We start from the raw sequence: 14,528 nt of genomic DNA, 5'->3' as shown, positions 1-14,528 counted from the left end.
TAGAGAAGAAAAGTCCTCCAGGGCCTAGGCAACCCAGGAAGTGGACACTGGAAAAATGTAATCTTTTGTGATTTCATCCCATCATTCCTGCATCTCCCCTATATAAATGCACAGCACAGGCTATTCTGCCCTTTTCCTGTCTCTTCTCTCAGCATGCCGAGCTGTTATCTCTCTGGTATTGTGGTGGGTTGAAGTTTCCCCCCAGCATTAACTTTGTATAGGTGGTGCAGGGCTCTGATGTTAGATAAGCTTCCAGAGGGAGGAAGGAGACAATGGAGATAACAGAATCACTGTTAGAGCAGAATATATCAAATGCCACAAAACCCAAACCAGCTTCATTTTGGTTCCTTAATCTGAGCAGGAATTAATCAATCAAGCAATTGTCCCACCCTGAATAGGTGCCAATTATTTTTTGTAATGTGCTGGGGTTGAAGTTTCCCCACAGCATTAACTTTGCCAGACCAACTCAGTTAGAAGCAAATGAAGCTCTAGTTACAAGCAAAATCTACACTCGATGATGGAATGCAATGAATATGTATAAAATATACAGGATTTATAATATTATACAGATATTTACAATTAGCAAGCAACACGGAAACCCCCCTGGTCAGAGTAATTTTTGTATGTATGTATGTGTGTATGAATGAGTGTCAATGTATATATTGCTCCTCCCATATGATTTCAGGAAAACAGAAAAATGTGGGATCACAATCATACAAAACCATATAATTTTAGTAACTTCCCACACATGAAACAATTTTTCACTGCAGGAGAGACCTGACATTGACACAGGTTGCCACAGGGGGTTTGTGGAGGCTTCCGGCTTCTGTGACCTCTGGACACAGCCCCCAGCTCTGAGCAAGGAGGTTGAACCACCAAGGAGGTTGAATCTGGAGGCCTTTTCCATTATCAACCACACTGTAAATCCAGAGAGACTCATGGATGGGGGAAAAAATCCCACCCCAACCTACATACTAATTCCTTCCTACCTCTCCTCCTTTTTGTTTGCCTCTGAAGTGCTATGGTTGGTACTACCATCTGTCAATAAAGAACTACAGTGAACTGCAGTGTAATTTAATGAGGCTATTAACTACCATCTCTAATGAAAAAGTGGAGAATAACCCAGTGCCAACAACCCAGATGAATGAAATGCACATTGAAAGCTGTATGATGAATGGTGAACTACATAGGCTACTGCATGCATTTTAACTAAGTTATAATTACAAAAAGTAAGAAAATGTCTATTATTCTTTCTTGTCAATACATTTCAGAATTCCTACATTAAGTAAAAATCTAATTAATTTCCATCTCATACTTAATCTCCTATGCTACATGTTTTATACTCAAATTCTTACATTACTCCCCTCTCCACTGTTTGTGAAGTGGGAACACATTGTACAGTTCAGCTAAACACTTGTTCTGCTGCTTGCTGTCCATCTCTTGCTACAGGAGTAAGAAGCTGAAGAACACACAAAAGGACACAGTCTCAAGCTGCGCCAGGGAAGTTTAGGCTTGAGGTGAGGAGAAAGTTCTTCACAGAGAGAGTTGTTAGGCATTGGAATGGGCTGCCCAGGGAGGTGGTGGAGTCACCATCCCTGGAAGTGTTCAAGAGAGGACTGGATGTGGCACGTGGTGCCATGGTCTAGTAGTCATGAGGTGTTGGGTGACAGGTTGGACTTGATGATCTTTGAGGTCTTTTCCAACCTTATTGATTGTATGAACATGTTTAGAACCAGCTGCTGACAGTGAAATCATATGCAGACAGTGACTGCTAGGGCATCCAGACACAAGACTTGATTCCCTTTGTCTTGATTACTCAGGACAGTTTATGCTGTGTAGAAGCCTGATGGTATTCTAAGGATGTTAAAGGAAGTTGGTTTGGGCTGTTTGGTTTTTTTAACCGCTGACAAACAGCATCTCAAGCCATTCGTACATTCAGACTACTATAAGGAATGAACCTTGAAAAGTCCAGAGGAGAAAACAGGCCACAACACTAAAGTCACCAGTTAAAAAAAAAATTAAATTACTTATGTTCTTCTTATTAAATAATGTGTTTTAGCAGCACAGCATTAGGGTTGAGAGAGGGTCACAGGCAGATTCTAATGACAGTTAAAGCTGGAGAACAAAAGATACTGTAAGTGGCCTAAATAATCAGAACAGGATTAAGGATTATTAAGTAAAGGAATAATGCACAAATACAGATAGCTAAATGGAAAACCAGAAACACAAGAAGGTAGAAAAAAAAAAACCCTGTAATATGGGAATACACATAATCAAAAAATTAAGGGAAATGATGAACATTCTGATCATTCCACACTACAAGACTACTTACTAATATTCAAATGTGTATTTTCACATGTGAATATGCATATGCAAACAAATACAAAAAAGCTTACACTGTTTCTGATAAAATGGGAAATTAAAAAGCATTCAGAAATATCACAGTTTTATTCTTGCTGATTTTAATGAGAGCCCTCATAAGCTTTGTGAAGTTCCCTAATGCTGGATTAACAAGAATAAATTAGGCTACAAATACTGTATATTCACTAGTCAGCTCAAGAGTGCATAAATAAGTAGTGCTGCTCTGCTTCAAAATCCTAGTAGTATACTCCAGCTATGTCCTCATCAATCAGATGGTATATGGGATTTGGGAAAGTAATTCTTCAAACTAATAGCCTAAAACTGGTTCTATATAGAAACTACTTGCTCTGTTATTTTTCATTCATACACTGAGTTTTGCTTAGCACACTCTTCCCCCTCATTGGTGTAATGAGTGTTTTCCAAGGCTAAGTCACAGATTCAGAAGGGGAATCATAAAGAACTCTTGCCTGGTAGCAGTGGGGGGAAAAAAATAAAATACAAATTTTCCATATTTACCTTTCCAAACACTTATTTGTCATTAGCTGCTGAACCTCAGTGATGCCATAAGGAACAGAAATTTCACAATGAGACTATAATTCCAAGGACTGTAACTGATTAATATCAAGGAAGATAACTAAGAGCTCATGTATTTTGATAAAGATTTTACTGAATGCATTAAGAGTAGATTCTGAAATATACAGCTTACCTAGCTTCAAAATACACTTTCTTTTGATTCAGTTATTTTGAAGCTTAAAAATCAGTTTATGTTTTGATTGTGCTACTTTTTCTAGCTATTTTTGTGAGGCAAAAAACCCAGCCCTGGCAAAGAAGCCAATTTCTGCACACCTGATTTCTGTCTACAATGCATCAGAAGTCAGGCTGGTTAACTGGGTACTTCTTATTGTTTTTATCTAGATGGAGAAGGAGGCGACATGTGCTGAAGAGGCCTCACCTCTACCAGATAATGAAAAGTAATATGCCCTGTTCACTGATGCATCCCATCGTCATTTTGCCCCTGTACTCAGCACTGGTTAGGCCACATCTTGAGTACTGTGTCCAGGTCTAGGCCCCTCAATTCAAGAGATACTTGTGAATCATCCACACTAATCTGCACACCAAGTCTGCACAAAGGGCAATGTAGTATAGCTGATTAGACAGTGTTGGATGATAGGTTGGACTCGATGATCTCAAAGGTCTTTTCCAACCTGGTTAATTCTATTCTATTCTATTCTATTCTATTCTATTCTATTCTATTCTATTCTATTCTATTCTATTCTATTCTATTCTATTCTACTCTACTCTACTCTACTCTACTCTACTCTACTCTACTCTACTCTACTCTACTCTACTCTACTCTACTCTATTCTCACATCTTGTCTCTTATTCTTGCTCAACCCTCTTTGGCCCCAAGATGTTGGTCTCATTGGTTATTCCAGGAAGATTATGTTATGGAAAATAATTTGAACAGGAATAGCAAAAAGAGATAACTTGTTTACATACCAATTCAGTGAACATACAAATATTTATAAACCCCTCACTTTGCAGGGAGATTCACTTTCCCTTGTGTATGCTCTGTCTTAAGCATAGTTCCAAGAGGCTCTATAATTGCTTCCAGGTATTTTCAAGATCCTTAGAAAAATTAACATCCAAATGGAACACAGTGAAAACTTGTACTTAAAGGCTGTCTGATGCTCACTGAAATCTTTAGTCAGAAGAGAAGCCTTCAGCAACAGTCAGATGAAAACTTTGGGGCACTGCCCTGAAACCAAAATGTACAGCAGTAACTGGATCATGAATTAGTGTGCTGCAAGATACATGTGTCTTCACTTAAGAAATATATATGGCTGTATGATTTTTAAGTATATCTTAGGCCAGTTATTTAATGCTAAACTTGCTTTAAAAAATCTTTATTGAGATAAAATAACAAATTTAGAACTATGAAAAGCTATGTCACATTTGTTAAAGCTTACCAGTAAGAAAGTTGCCTGATCTGTACACATCTGATCAAGGTGCTGACAGAAACAATCTGAAGTAAAATCAGTTCCATTCTTCAGGCTGACAGGAGCAGACATCCTCACAGATTTTAGAGTTGTTAATTTCAGCTATTTATGGCATTCTCCATATTGTCTTGCCATTGGGCAAGCTCAATTGAAATTAAAGCAAATCCCAAGCTCCCCTGATCATGTTCCAAGACATACTTTAATTCAGTTTTAGGAAAAAGTTGTAGGTGGGAAATGCAAGACATGCAACCCTGGGAAATGGTTTGGAATTAGAGAAGAGTGGATTTAGATTGGATGGTAGGAAAAAATGCTTTACACGAGTGGTTGAGCATTGGAACAGGCTGCCCAGAGAGATGGTTGAGGCCCCATCCCTGGAGATATTCAAGGTGAGGCTCAACGGGGCTCTGGGTGATGTGATCTAGTTGAGGATGTCCCTGTTCACTGCAGGGTGGTTGGACTAGATGAACTTCAGAGGTCCCTTCCAATCCAGGTGATTCTATGAACCTTGATTTCTTTGCCTTTGAATTTAATGGAGACACAGTTTATTTGAAGTTCTGAGCTGTGATTTTGTTGCTTGAGAATGGCTAATGGCTTTCCAGCAGTCTGTGCATGGATGGTGGCAATGAAACAGGATATTCAGAGCTGTTGGGAGCATAATGTGAAGTAACCTTAATAGATGTACATTCTCTACTATAAACTATATACCTGCTGTCCAAGATCAGTTAAATGATGTTCACAGAGATCCTGATAGTTATGAAAATTAAACATGGCATGAAACCACTTAAAAAAAAATTAGGGTAGAAGTTGTTTCAGTTTAGTTAAAATATACATAAAGAGTAAAATATTTACTTTTCTATTTCAACAAATTCAAGAACAAATCCTTTGTCATAATTCCCTAGACTTTAAAGTATTAAAGTCCAGTGAAATTTAAAAGATAACAACCTTCAAAGCATGTAATTTTCTACCTGGCAAGAATTTCACAGCCAGACTGAAAACCATCTTTAAGGACACAGAAAAATATTTATCACATTACATAAAACTAATTTTAATTCTTAAAGCTATAATCCTTTCATTAATTACTCCAACAGATTGATTACAAATGGAGTTTTTCCTAAATGGGAATTTTATAAACATCTTCAAAACACTGTCTGTGTAATATTTCTAATTCATCTATGCAGCATGTGAAATAGGGCTTCCATAGCCACATTACATTTTTTTGTCCCTTCAGCCACTTTAACTATCTAGCTTCCTCACTTTATGAACAATACAAAGAAAAGGAACCCCCTGGGAACTAGTAAGAATGAAAGTTAATGTCAAAGAAATACTGACTATGAAAAGGATGAGTTTCCATTCATCTCGGTTTAGTGTACTTTAACACAGGCAGATGTGAGTATTTCTGTCCTAGTATCATAAGATGATAGAAAAACAATCTATTTATTTTATCTTGGCTGTACTGAATAGACAAGATAGGAGTCACTGTTGTCACATCCAATCATGCTGCTGCACACTTTTTAATTTCTGAATGTTGTATTTTTTTTCCACTACTCAGAAGAAAATTCTCTTCTGAAGTAAACAGCATGAGTGATCAATGTATGAACTATGAAGATGCTTGCGAAACTGCTCTTTAGATTAAAGAAAGCACAGGCAAAATTTCAAGGCGCTTTCTTTCACTATGGTTTAGAAAAGAGATGATTTAGATGTCTAGCACAGAAATGTGCTAGACTGTGATAGATAAAAGATGAAGAAAGGCTTTTGGGGGGATATTACCAATTATCGCGTGCTAACAAGCTCTTAAAAGCCTTCCCAGGAACAGCTGAAGTTTTAATAAACCAGAGGCAAGCTATAGCTGACTTTTATCAAAATGTTTTGATGTACTGAACCCCCCAAACCCATCTCTTTAGATTCTTCAACCACATTGGTTTTAACACATTTAGTCTAAAATGCATGGGATGCATTTAATGTAAGAGACCATTCAGGTGACCATATCCACCATTTTTAATGAGTGAGAGTGATTTTGTAAAGCTGAACAAGGTGATAGTGAAAATAAACCCTACAATTGTAGGAAGTCCTTAAACTTGTTTACAGACGTGACTATTTTGGTCCTTACCATTAGGAGGTTTTGAACCTACAAAAGTCACAATGCTTTGAGAAGGCTCTTACATGGCTAGTACTGGCAATGAATGCAAAGTATACTCGTAAAAAAAAGCAAGCTTGAGTGTATCTGTTCGAGTTCCTTTGAGCAGGAGAGGAAACCAATCTGTCCATCCAGACAGATAGAGAAGCACAGAACAGATAATACAAACACACCACAGAAATAGGCAATAAGACGAGACAGTAAAAACCCATCAACATACATCATCTGATCACGGTACAGTGTCATCTTCCAGCCTCTGTTTAGCTCTTGCCACATCAGTGCAAGTCCCAGACACTTTATCCTGTTTATAATTGCTGATGAGCAGTAATAGGGCCTCCATGCCTCAGCTCCTGTCCGTTCCACTTCAGCGCCCACCTATTAGGTTATAACTTTTATTTACAGCCTTGCTTGATGCACTGTTCTATTAGTGCAGCTGGAAACTGAGCAGCGGGGGCAGGGAGGGAGGGGAAGAGAAAAAAGAAGAGTGTCCCTAATGGGCACTATTACTGCCAGAACTGGGTGATTTATTGTGCAGCTTGAAGGCTGTTCTATCATCACTTTCCTGTTGGGGAGAGAGCTCCAAGAAGGTTGGATTTCTAACACAATGCCCTCTAGAAGTCAAACACTAAAGAATACCTTAAAAGTCCCTCGGAACACCAATGAAAAACATATCTCACCGTGGTTTCAATGTTATAAACTCCCTGCAATCATCTTTTGTATCTTTTTTTGCTCACATGCTTGACAATCCAGAGTAATTAAGACATAAAAATTAAAAAAGAAAATCTACTCAGTGGTTTACCAGGTCCTTTTGTCTTTACTTAAACACACAGTGACAGAAAAAAAAAATTATAGAATCACAGAATGTTAGGGGGTTGGAAGGAACCTCGAAAAATCACCTAGCGCAACCCCCCTGCCAGAGCAGGATCACCTACACCAGCTCACACAGGAACACATCCAGGCCTGTTTTACCCTCCTGGGCAGCCTGTTCCAGTGTTCCATCACCCTCACAGTGAACAAATTTTTTGTCATGTTTTCATGGACCTTCCTATGGCTCAACTTCCACCCACTGCCCCCTGTCCTGTCATTGAGCATCACTGAGAAAAGCCTGGCTCCATCCTCTTGGCACTCACCCTTTACATATTTATAAACATGAATGAGGTCACCCCTTTGCTTAGCCTGGAGAAGGGGAGGCTCGGGGCAGACCTTATTGCTGTCTACAACTACCAGAAAGGAGGTTGTAGCCAGGTGGAGGTTGATCTCTTCTCCCAGGCAAGCAGCACCAGAACATGAGGACACAGTCTCAAGCTGTGCCAGGGGAGGTTTAGGCTGGATGTTAGGAAGAAGTTCTTCACAGAAAGAGTGATTGGCCATTGGAATGTGCTGCCCAGGGAGGTGGTGGAGTCACTATCACTGAAGGTATTTAAGAAGAGACTGGATGGGGTGCTTGGTGCCATGGTTTAGTTGCTTAGATGGTGTTGGATGTTAGGTTGGACTCGATCTCGAAGGTCTGGTCTATTCTATTCTATTCTATTCTATTCTATTCTATTCTATTCTATTCTATTCTATTCTATTCTATTCTATTCTATTCTATTCTATTCTATTCTACCCTACCCTACCCTACCCTATCCTACCCTACCTTATCCTACCCTACCCTACCCTACCCTACCCTATCCTATCCTATCCTATCCTATCCTATCCTATCCTATCCTATCCTATCCTATCCTATCCTATCCTATCCTATCCTATTGCATCCTCCAAACTGAAAAGTAATGATTTGTTGGGTTTGGCTCTGGCTCAAAATTTGTGTACTTCTATTCCCACAACCTGCTCTTTTTGTAGCTCCAAAAAGGCTGTTGATTGTATGGGTACAGCCTCAAAGAAAATTAGATTTCTGGCACTGCAGCAGTCAAGCACACACCTTACTATATGAGCACTGATAAACCCCAAACTTCAAAATGGACCATACAGCTTTGCTTGAACAGTGAAAAAACTGCATCTTCTAGACCCAAGTTTTACACTAGAGAAAGCACAAAGCACCAAGGCAGATAATGTAATTATGTACAATATAAATACTACCACACCCACCTAGGACAGCCTGCCTCATAAAATGTGAGCTATCTGCACAGATACCTATATAAAATATTAAAGATGCATGTTTCTCATAAATAGCTGCTGAGAAAAAAAGTACTTAAAACCTCACTGACTTTATGGATATAATGCATGAATTGATTGTGTCATTAATGCATTTTATCTGACTGTTTCTACCACATTTTCCACTGCACAATTAAAAAGCAACTGAGTACACTCACACAGTGCCACCCGTTTTTTTTCCAGGTATCTTTAAACTGCATGAAAATGGTTCAAAACCTGGGTGTTTAGAATTGTGTATTAAATTATCATTAAAGTTGCAGAGCAGAACAAGAAGAGTAATATGCCATTTTGCACTGCACTTTCACAACATGGGCACTCAGTATAAATGGGATCTGCGTGCCCTACTGACTAGAGTAAGAGTCCCAGCATCTGCCATTAATCATGACATTACCTAAGCATTAAGAACCAAATCAAAATACGTCAGCAGCTATAAGCTAAGCCACACAGTCTCACCATTTTTCCTACAAAGTCTTCAGACTGCTGGCTCCCAAAATCTTTGATGCATCATCCCAGCTAATGATTGTGAGGCTTTATTAATTCTTTTCACTATAATCCTTGTCCTGTGGGCACAGTTTGAATAGAAATCCTTTTTACCACAGCGATGATTCTGGTGAACAGGAGGGGAAAACTCACTATTTGATGTAATACAACAATTTACCTGAACAGCACCTTCAGCATGCAGGTTGATAAATGCATGAGGTAGAAACTATTTTTTGTAAAAGAACTTTTCCTGTGTCTTGGCAGATTTATTGTTTTGATCTTTCTTCAATAGTTACATTAATGCTAATAAAATATGAAAGGTTTATATCTTCCTTAATATCCTCTTGACAGGAACCTGCATGCAAGACAAGTAGGTCAAATTTCTAATTTTCTGTCTCAATGCTGATATATGGCAGACTTCAGGGGAAAAAACTATGTTTGAAGGGGGAACAAAATTACACAGATGAATTCCATCAAAATATTCCTCCTTCAAAGCTCTTCCAAGCAGAAGAAATGTGGAATACTGATAGAAGAGAGGCTTATATGCAATGTGTAGTATTGACAAATATAGCTTGTATCACTCAAATTGCTTCCTGGGAAGGGGCACTAAAGTGAAGTGAATGTAGTGTGAAATAGTCACCTACATAGTCTGCTGCTTATGCCCCTAGATATCACATAATTTCTGAGTAATAATTTGTAGCCAATATTTTCTTGTCAATTCCCACATTTATCCATACTCCAAAATGTGAACTTTGAAAACGTGGCCATTTATTTTAAAAAACTGAAGCTTTTTTTCTGGAGAAGAAAGCTGCAACTCCTGGTAACAGGTTTGTTAGTGTAAGGGACTACAAACAAAATATGCAGGTCACTGAGCAACTAATGCCGACAGATTTTGGTGAAATTGAGGCAATACAAAATCATTACATTTAGCTGACTCAGGATGGAGCTTGTGGCATCAAATCTCCTTATTTTCTTGCTAAGCACACAAATGATTAACACACAAGCACATAGGGACTAAACATTAGCATAAACCAAAACCAAGAGAAGTACTGAGCAACGCCAGCCAACCATTTAATGTGCATTTTTCAGTATGTCCATTAGCCTTATCATCTTTATTCTAACAAGCTTTCACTTTTGCCATTTGCCACTTCACATGGCAGACTGAGCTGCTTTTTTGCTGATGACAAGGACATTTTTCGAAATAGTCATATAGTAGTCTCTGTATAGAGGACCTATCCTACTCCTACAAAGATAGGTGAAGAGAGTTGGCATTGTTCAGCCTGAAGAAGGCTTTGGGGAGACCTTATAGCAGCCTTCTGGTATTTGAATAGGGCCTACAGGATAGTGCAAAAGTGACTTTTTACAAAGGCTTGTAGTGTCAGGATAGAGAGTAATGGTTTCAAACTGGAGGAAGTTAGACTTGCATTAGACATTAGGAAGAAATGCTTCACCATAAGGGTGATGAGATACTGGAATAGGTTGCCCAGAGAAGTTGTGGATGTTTCACCCCTGAAAGTATTCCAAGCCAGATTGGCTGGAACCTTGAGCAACCTCGTCTAGTATGAGGTGTCCCTGATCATGTCAGAGGGGTTGAAACTAGATGATCTTTAAGGACTCTTCCAACCCAAACCATTCTTATGACTCTATGACACTCTCAGTTTTCAGTATCCAAAGCATCATAGAAAGTTTTTAAATTACCCTGCAATGAAAACAGTTAAATATCACAAGAGCAAAAATACAAAGAAAATACAATTAAGTAGTATCATGAGCAAAGCAGATTAGTTTGAGTAGCAAACATTTTTGTCTTGCTTAGGTACATCTTCATGGCTACATAGAAAAGAAAATACACAGTCTTCCTATTCTAGACAAGTTGGATCCAGTATCTTCCAGTGCCAAACATAAAACATCCTTTGACAAACAGTACTCACAACACTGTCACAGATTATCCAGCATTAGTTGACAGATCAGCACCAAATGCAAGGTAATGTAGCTTCTTCATAATCTTCCTTTGCTGCAGACCAAGCCAACTTGAAACATCACACATTTGCTGCAAGCTAACAACATGCATGTATGGAACAGCTACAATTCAGCTAAAAATACAGTAACTTGAAACACTTTTTGAAAAAATTACTTAAGAGGAAATTTACCTTGAACTTCTGAAAGAGTAAGAGCCCTTAATCAGACAGTAATGTCCTTGCTTTCTGCATACTCAGTACAGTTCCATTGGTACATAAATGCAAGTACTGACCAAAATTATTTCGGAAACAGATGCTAAAACATTACAACTACCTGCCACTGCCATTCCACAGGTACTTGTGGCTTCCCACAGTGGTGCTGGTAGAAAAGATCATAGGAGGTCTCCTTAACCCATGCAAAACCAGCCTGAAAAAGATCTGAGCCAATGCAGGTAACTTGTCTGCCTGCTTGAATGAGCGCTCACATGATTCTTTGTAACAGATCTGCTGCAGAAGCAGCAGTTTCAGCCTATCAATGACCTAGCACGTCATTAGTAACACTAGCTCTGTGAGAGATCATCCATCCATATCCTCCAAGAAGAAATAAAGTCATTGAAAGGATCCAAAGAACTTATTGTCAACGCCAAGATCACCTATCTATACCGCATTTTCGATCAGGGAAAGTAAAGACAATATACTCAAAGCAGTTTTCTACACAGTAGTTTGCATTTAAAAGCTAAGGATTTTCACTGTCACAATTGTTAGAATTAACACATACAGAAGTAATTAGTTTATGTTTACAAAGATTAACTAAAAACAGTATATTTATGAAATTGTTTAAGAGGACTCTGAATTACCTGCCATACAATTCCTTTTATATATACACATTTCTGACAGCAAATCAACAATATTTATTTTCATTTGACGTTTGTCAGATCTAATTAATAGCCTTGACTGCTAAACTATAACCACAGTTAAATACCACACAAAATTTAATTCCCTGGCCCCCACAAAACACATACCTGAGTCGCAAGATCTTTTGGTTGGTGTGGTTAATGAGGCATGAGCTGTACCTGTGCATGGCCCACCTGGAAACAAAGAAGATCATATGTCTCAAAACACCACCTATATTTAACATTTATAACCACATCAAGATAATACTCAGGAATATAAAACGCTGAGGAGCATTTGTCTTTGGAAAGCACACAAGGAAGTAGTCTACTATGTTCAGTATTTCTGTCCCAGTAAAACCCAAACGTCTTGTGCTGAAAAAAATAGATGAGAAGTTGAGACAAAAGGACAAGTTATGTTATACTTCATAAATATTTCAAGAGTTTTAGGAAAATACAGTACTACAACTGCAATTTCTCCAGCACTGACAAAGGTATCATTTATGTGGGAATACAGCTAGAAATGAACTTAACTAACCCAAAAGTGCTGCAAGAGACAAAGTGATTGCTTCCCTGATGTGAACAGAAACCTCGTCATTGACTCCAATGAGATACAGACTTTTTCTCTTATCTTGTACTCAGGATGTTTTCAAAGTGTGGCACAAATCTAACAACCTCTCCACATTTAAGGTGTTTTTGCTGAAATCTGGACTCTCGCCCACTCATCTGGTATCTGCTTGGTAGTAAATTGCTCTCTGGCTTTTTTCTTAACATGCATCATTGTTGAAGAGTTCTCCAGAGATCTTGTTAAAATAGCAACCAATTGAGTGTACTCAGCAACTTGCAGTAAAAACAGATAAATAAATAAAAATAAACCCCATATAGTGAAGGCAAGACAAATTGACAGGAGCATTGCCAGTGGTAATAACACATCATAGCTTTGATAATTGGATATTATAAATTGGATGATGCTGAAGAGCCTGAAATTAAGTTAGACCTAGTAAAGTTTGGCTATCAAAATACCAGTAATCCAGTTTGCACTGAATTGCTGGTGACGTAGTACTATGCTGGCAATAAAACAGAGATCAGCATGACAGGATAATCTTCAACATAAGTCTACATGCCCTAAAAATATACTTTCACCCTTAATATTTTTTTTTTTTTTTCAGTCTCTGCACATCTGGAAAGTAGCAAAGAGGCTTTGGCAGTGTTTTTCTCTTTTCAAACATTTTCATGTCTAGCCTGGTAGTAAACTGTTTCTTTTCACTTCTCTTTGAGATGCTTCTCCTTAACTTATTGTCAGTAAGTATCAGATCTTGAGTTACTTCACCTACTCTTTAAAAGTTACAGCATGGTAATGCTACCAAAAATGGTAAGAAGGAGAGAGATGGGGGAAAACATTTCTGCAAGTGGGAGAGAAAGATGTGAGGAAATTATTTTGGTGCATTTTCTAGGTGATCCTGCCCTGGCAGGGGGCTTCAACTAGTTGATCTTTTGAGGTCCCTTCCAACCCCTAACATTCTGTCATTCTCTGATTCTTTTTTTTTTAATTATGCACTTGGCAGTAAGGTTCTCACAAGTTTACCATCTGTTTTCTAGAGAAGGACTGATAAACTTCTTGAGCTTTCTTTTCTCCCCAAGAAGTCCCTCGGCAACATATACCATTTCTTAACTGCACAACAGATAATCTTTACAATGGCCAACAAATCAATTCTTGGCCTGCAGGCAAACACTGAGACCACTTACTAGGGCCTGACCTGATGTTACACTAAGTAAACATGACTACAAAATGTAACATAAGACATTGCTGCATTGTGATAGGCCACAGCATAAGCAGCGGGTAGGAATTACAGTGCTGTGAGGAACAGCTGCATTTTTGCAGGCTGAGAAGGAGGGGTCTGGTGAGAAATGGGTGAACTCCCCAGGTAAGTGGAAGGCAGCAGTGGGGACTCCTCTGCAGAGGCAAGTCTGTATATGCGAAAAGTGAAGCTTCCTTTGGCAGTGATGACAACTGGGAGGCATGGGGTAGATGCCTTTCCCGGCCAACAGAAAGTGTCCCAGTTGGACGGATCAAACATTCTGGTATCGCTATGTTGGTGCCTGCTTCAGGCCTGACACCACTGCACCAGCAAACTATTGGTTTGCACCAGGGATGGCCAAATAAGCTCAAATACTTAAAAAAAATTAAAAAATTTCCTAGGCTGGAGAAGAGAAGGCTCAGAGGAGACCTTCTTGCTCTCTACAACTACCTGAAGGGAGGTTGCAGCCAGGTGGGGGTTGGTCTCTTCTCCCAGGCAACCTGTGACAGAATAAGAGGCCACAGTCTCAAGCTGTGCCAGGGGAGGTTTAGGCTGGATGTTAGGAAGAAGTTCTTCATAGAAAGAGTGATTGGCCATTGGAATGGGCTGCCCAGGGAGGTGGTGGAATCACCATCACTGGAGATGTTTAAGAAGAGACTGGATGGGGTGCTTGGTGCCATGGTTTAGTTGATTAGATAGTGTTGGGTGATAAGTTGGACTTGATCCCAAAGGTCTTTCCCAAACTGGTCTATTCCATT

The 14,528-nt window shown here is 39.0% G+C and overlaps 1 protein-coding gene across 2 annotated transcripts in view; it reads right to left on the bottom strand.

Moving 5' to 3' along the window:
- Window positions 1–14,528, bottom strand: part of ZFAND3 (zinc finger AN1-type containing 3) — a 163,999-nt gene that overhangs the window by 35,504 nt on the left and 113,967 nt on the right. For both annotated transcript variants that reach the window (XM_068157530.1, XM_068157538.1), the window contains one exon: window positions 12,104–12,169. In XM_068157530.1, coding sequence (XP_068013631.1) covers window positions 12,104–12,169 — 66 coding nt within the window. The remainder of the gene's footprint in view (window positions 1–12,103; window positions 12,170–14,528) is intronic.

Source organism: Melanerpes formicivorus, unplaced genomic scaffold (assembly GCF_026170545.1).
Source record: "Melanerpes formicivorus ecotype bairdi unplaced genomic scaffold, bMelFor1.0.p_v2 SCAF_2, whole genome shotgun sequence".
Classification (NCBI taxonomy): domain Eukaryota; kingdom Metazoa; phylum Chordata; class Aves; order Piciformes; family Picidae; genus Melanerpes; species Melanerpes formicivorus.
Note: the sequence above shows the minus strand (reverse complement) of the source record. Positions and strands in the feature narration are given on the sequence as shown.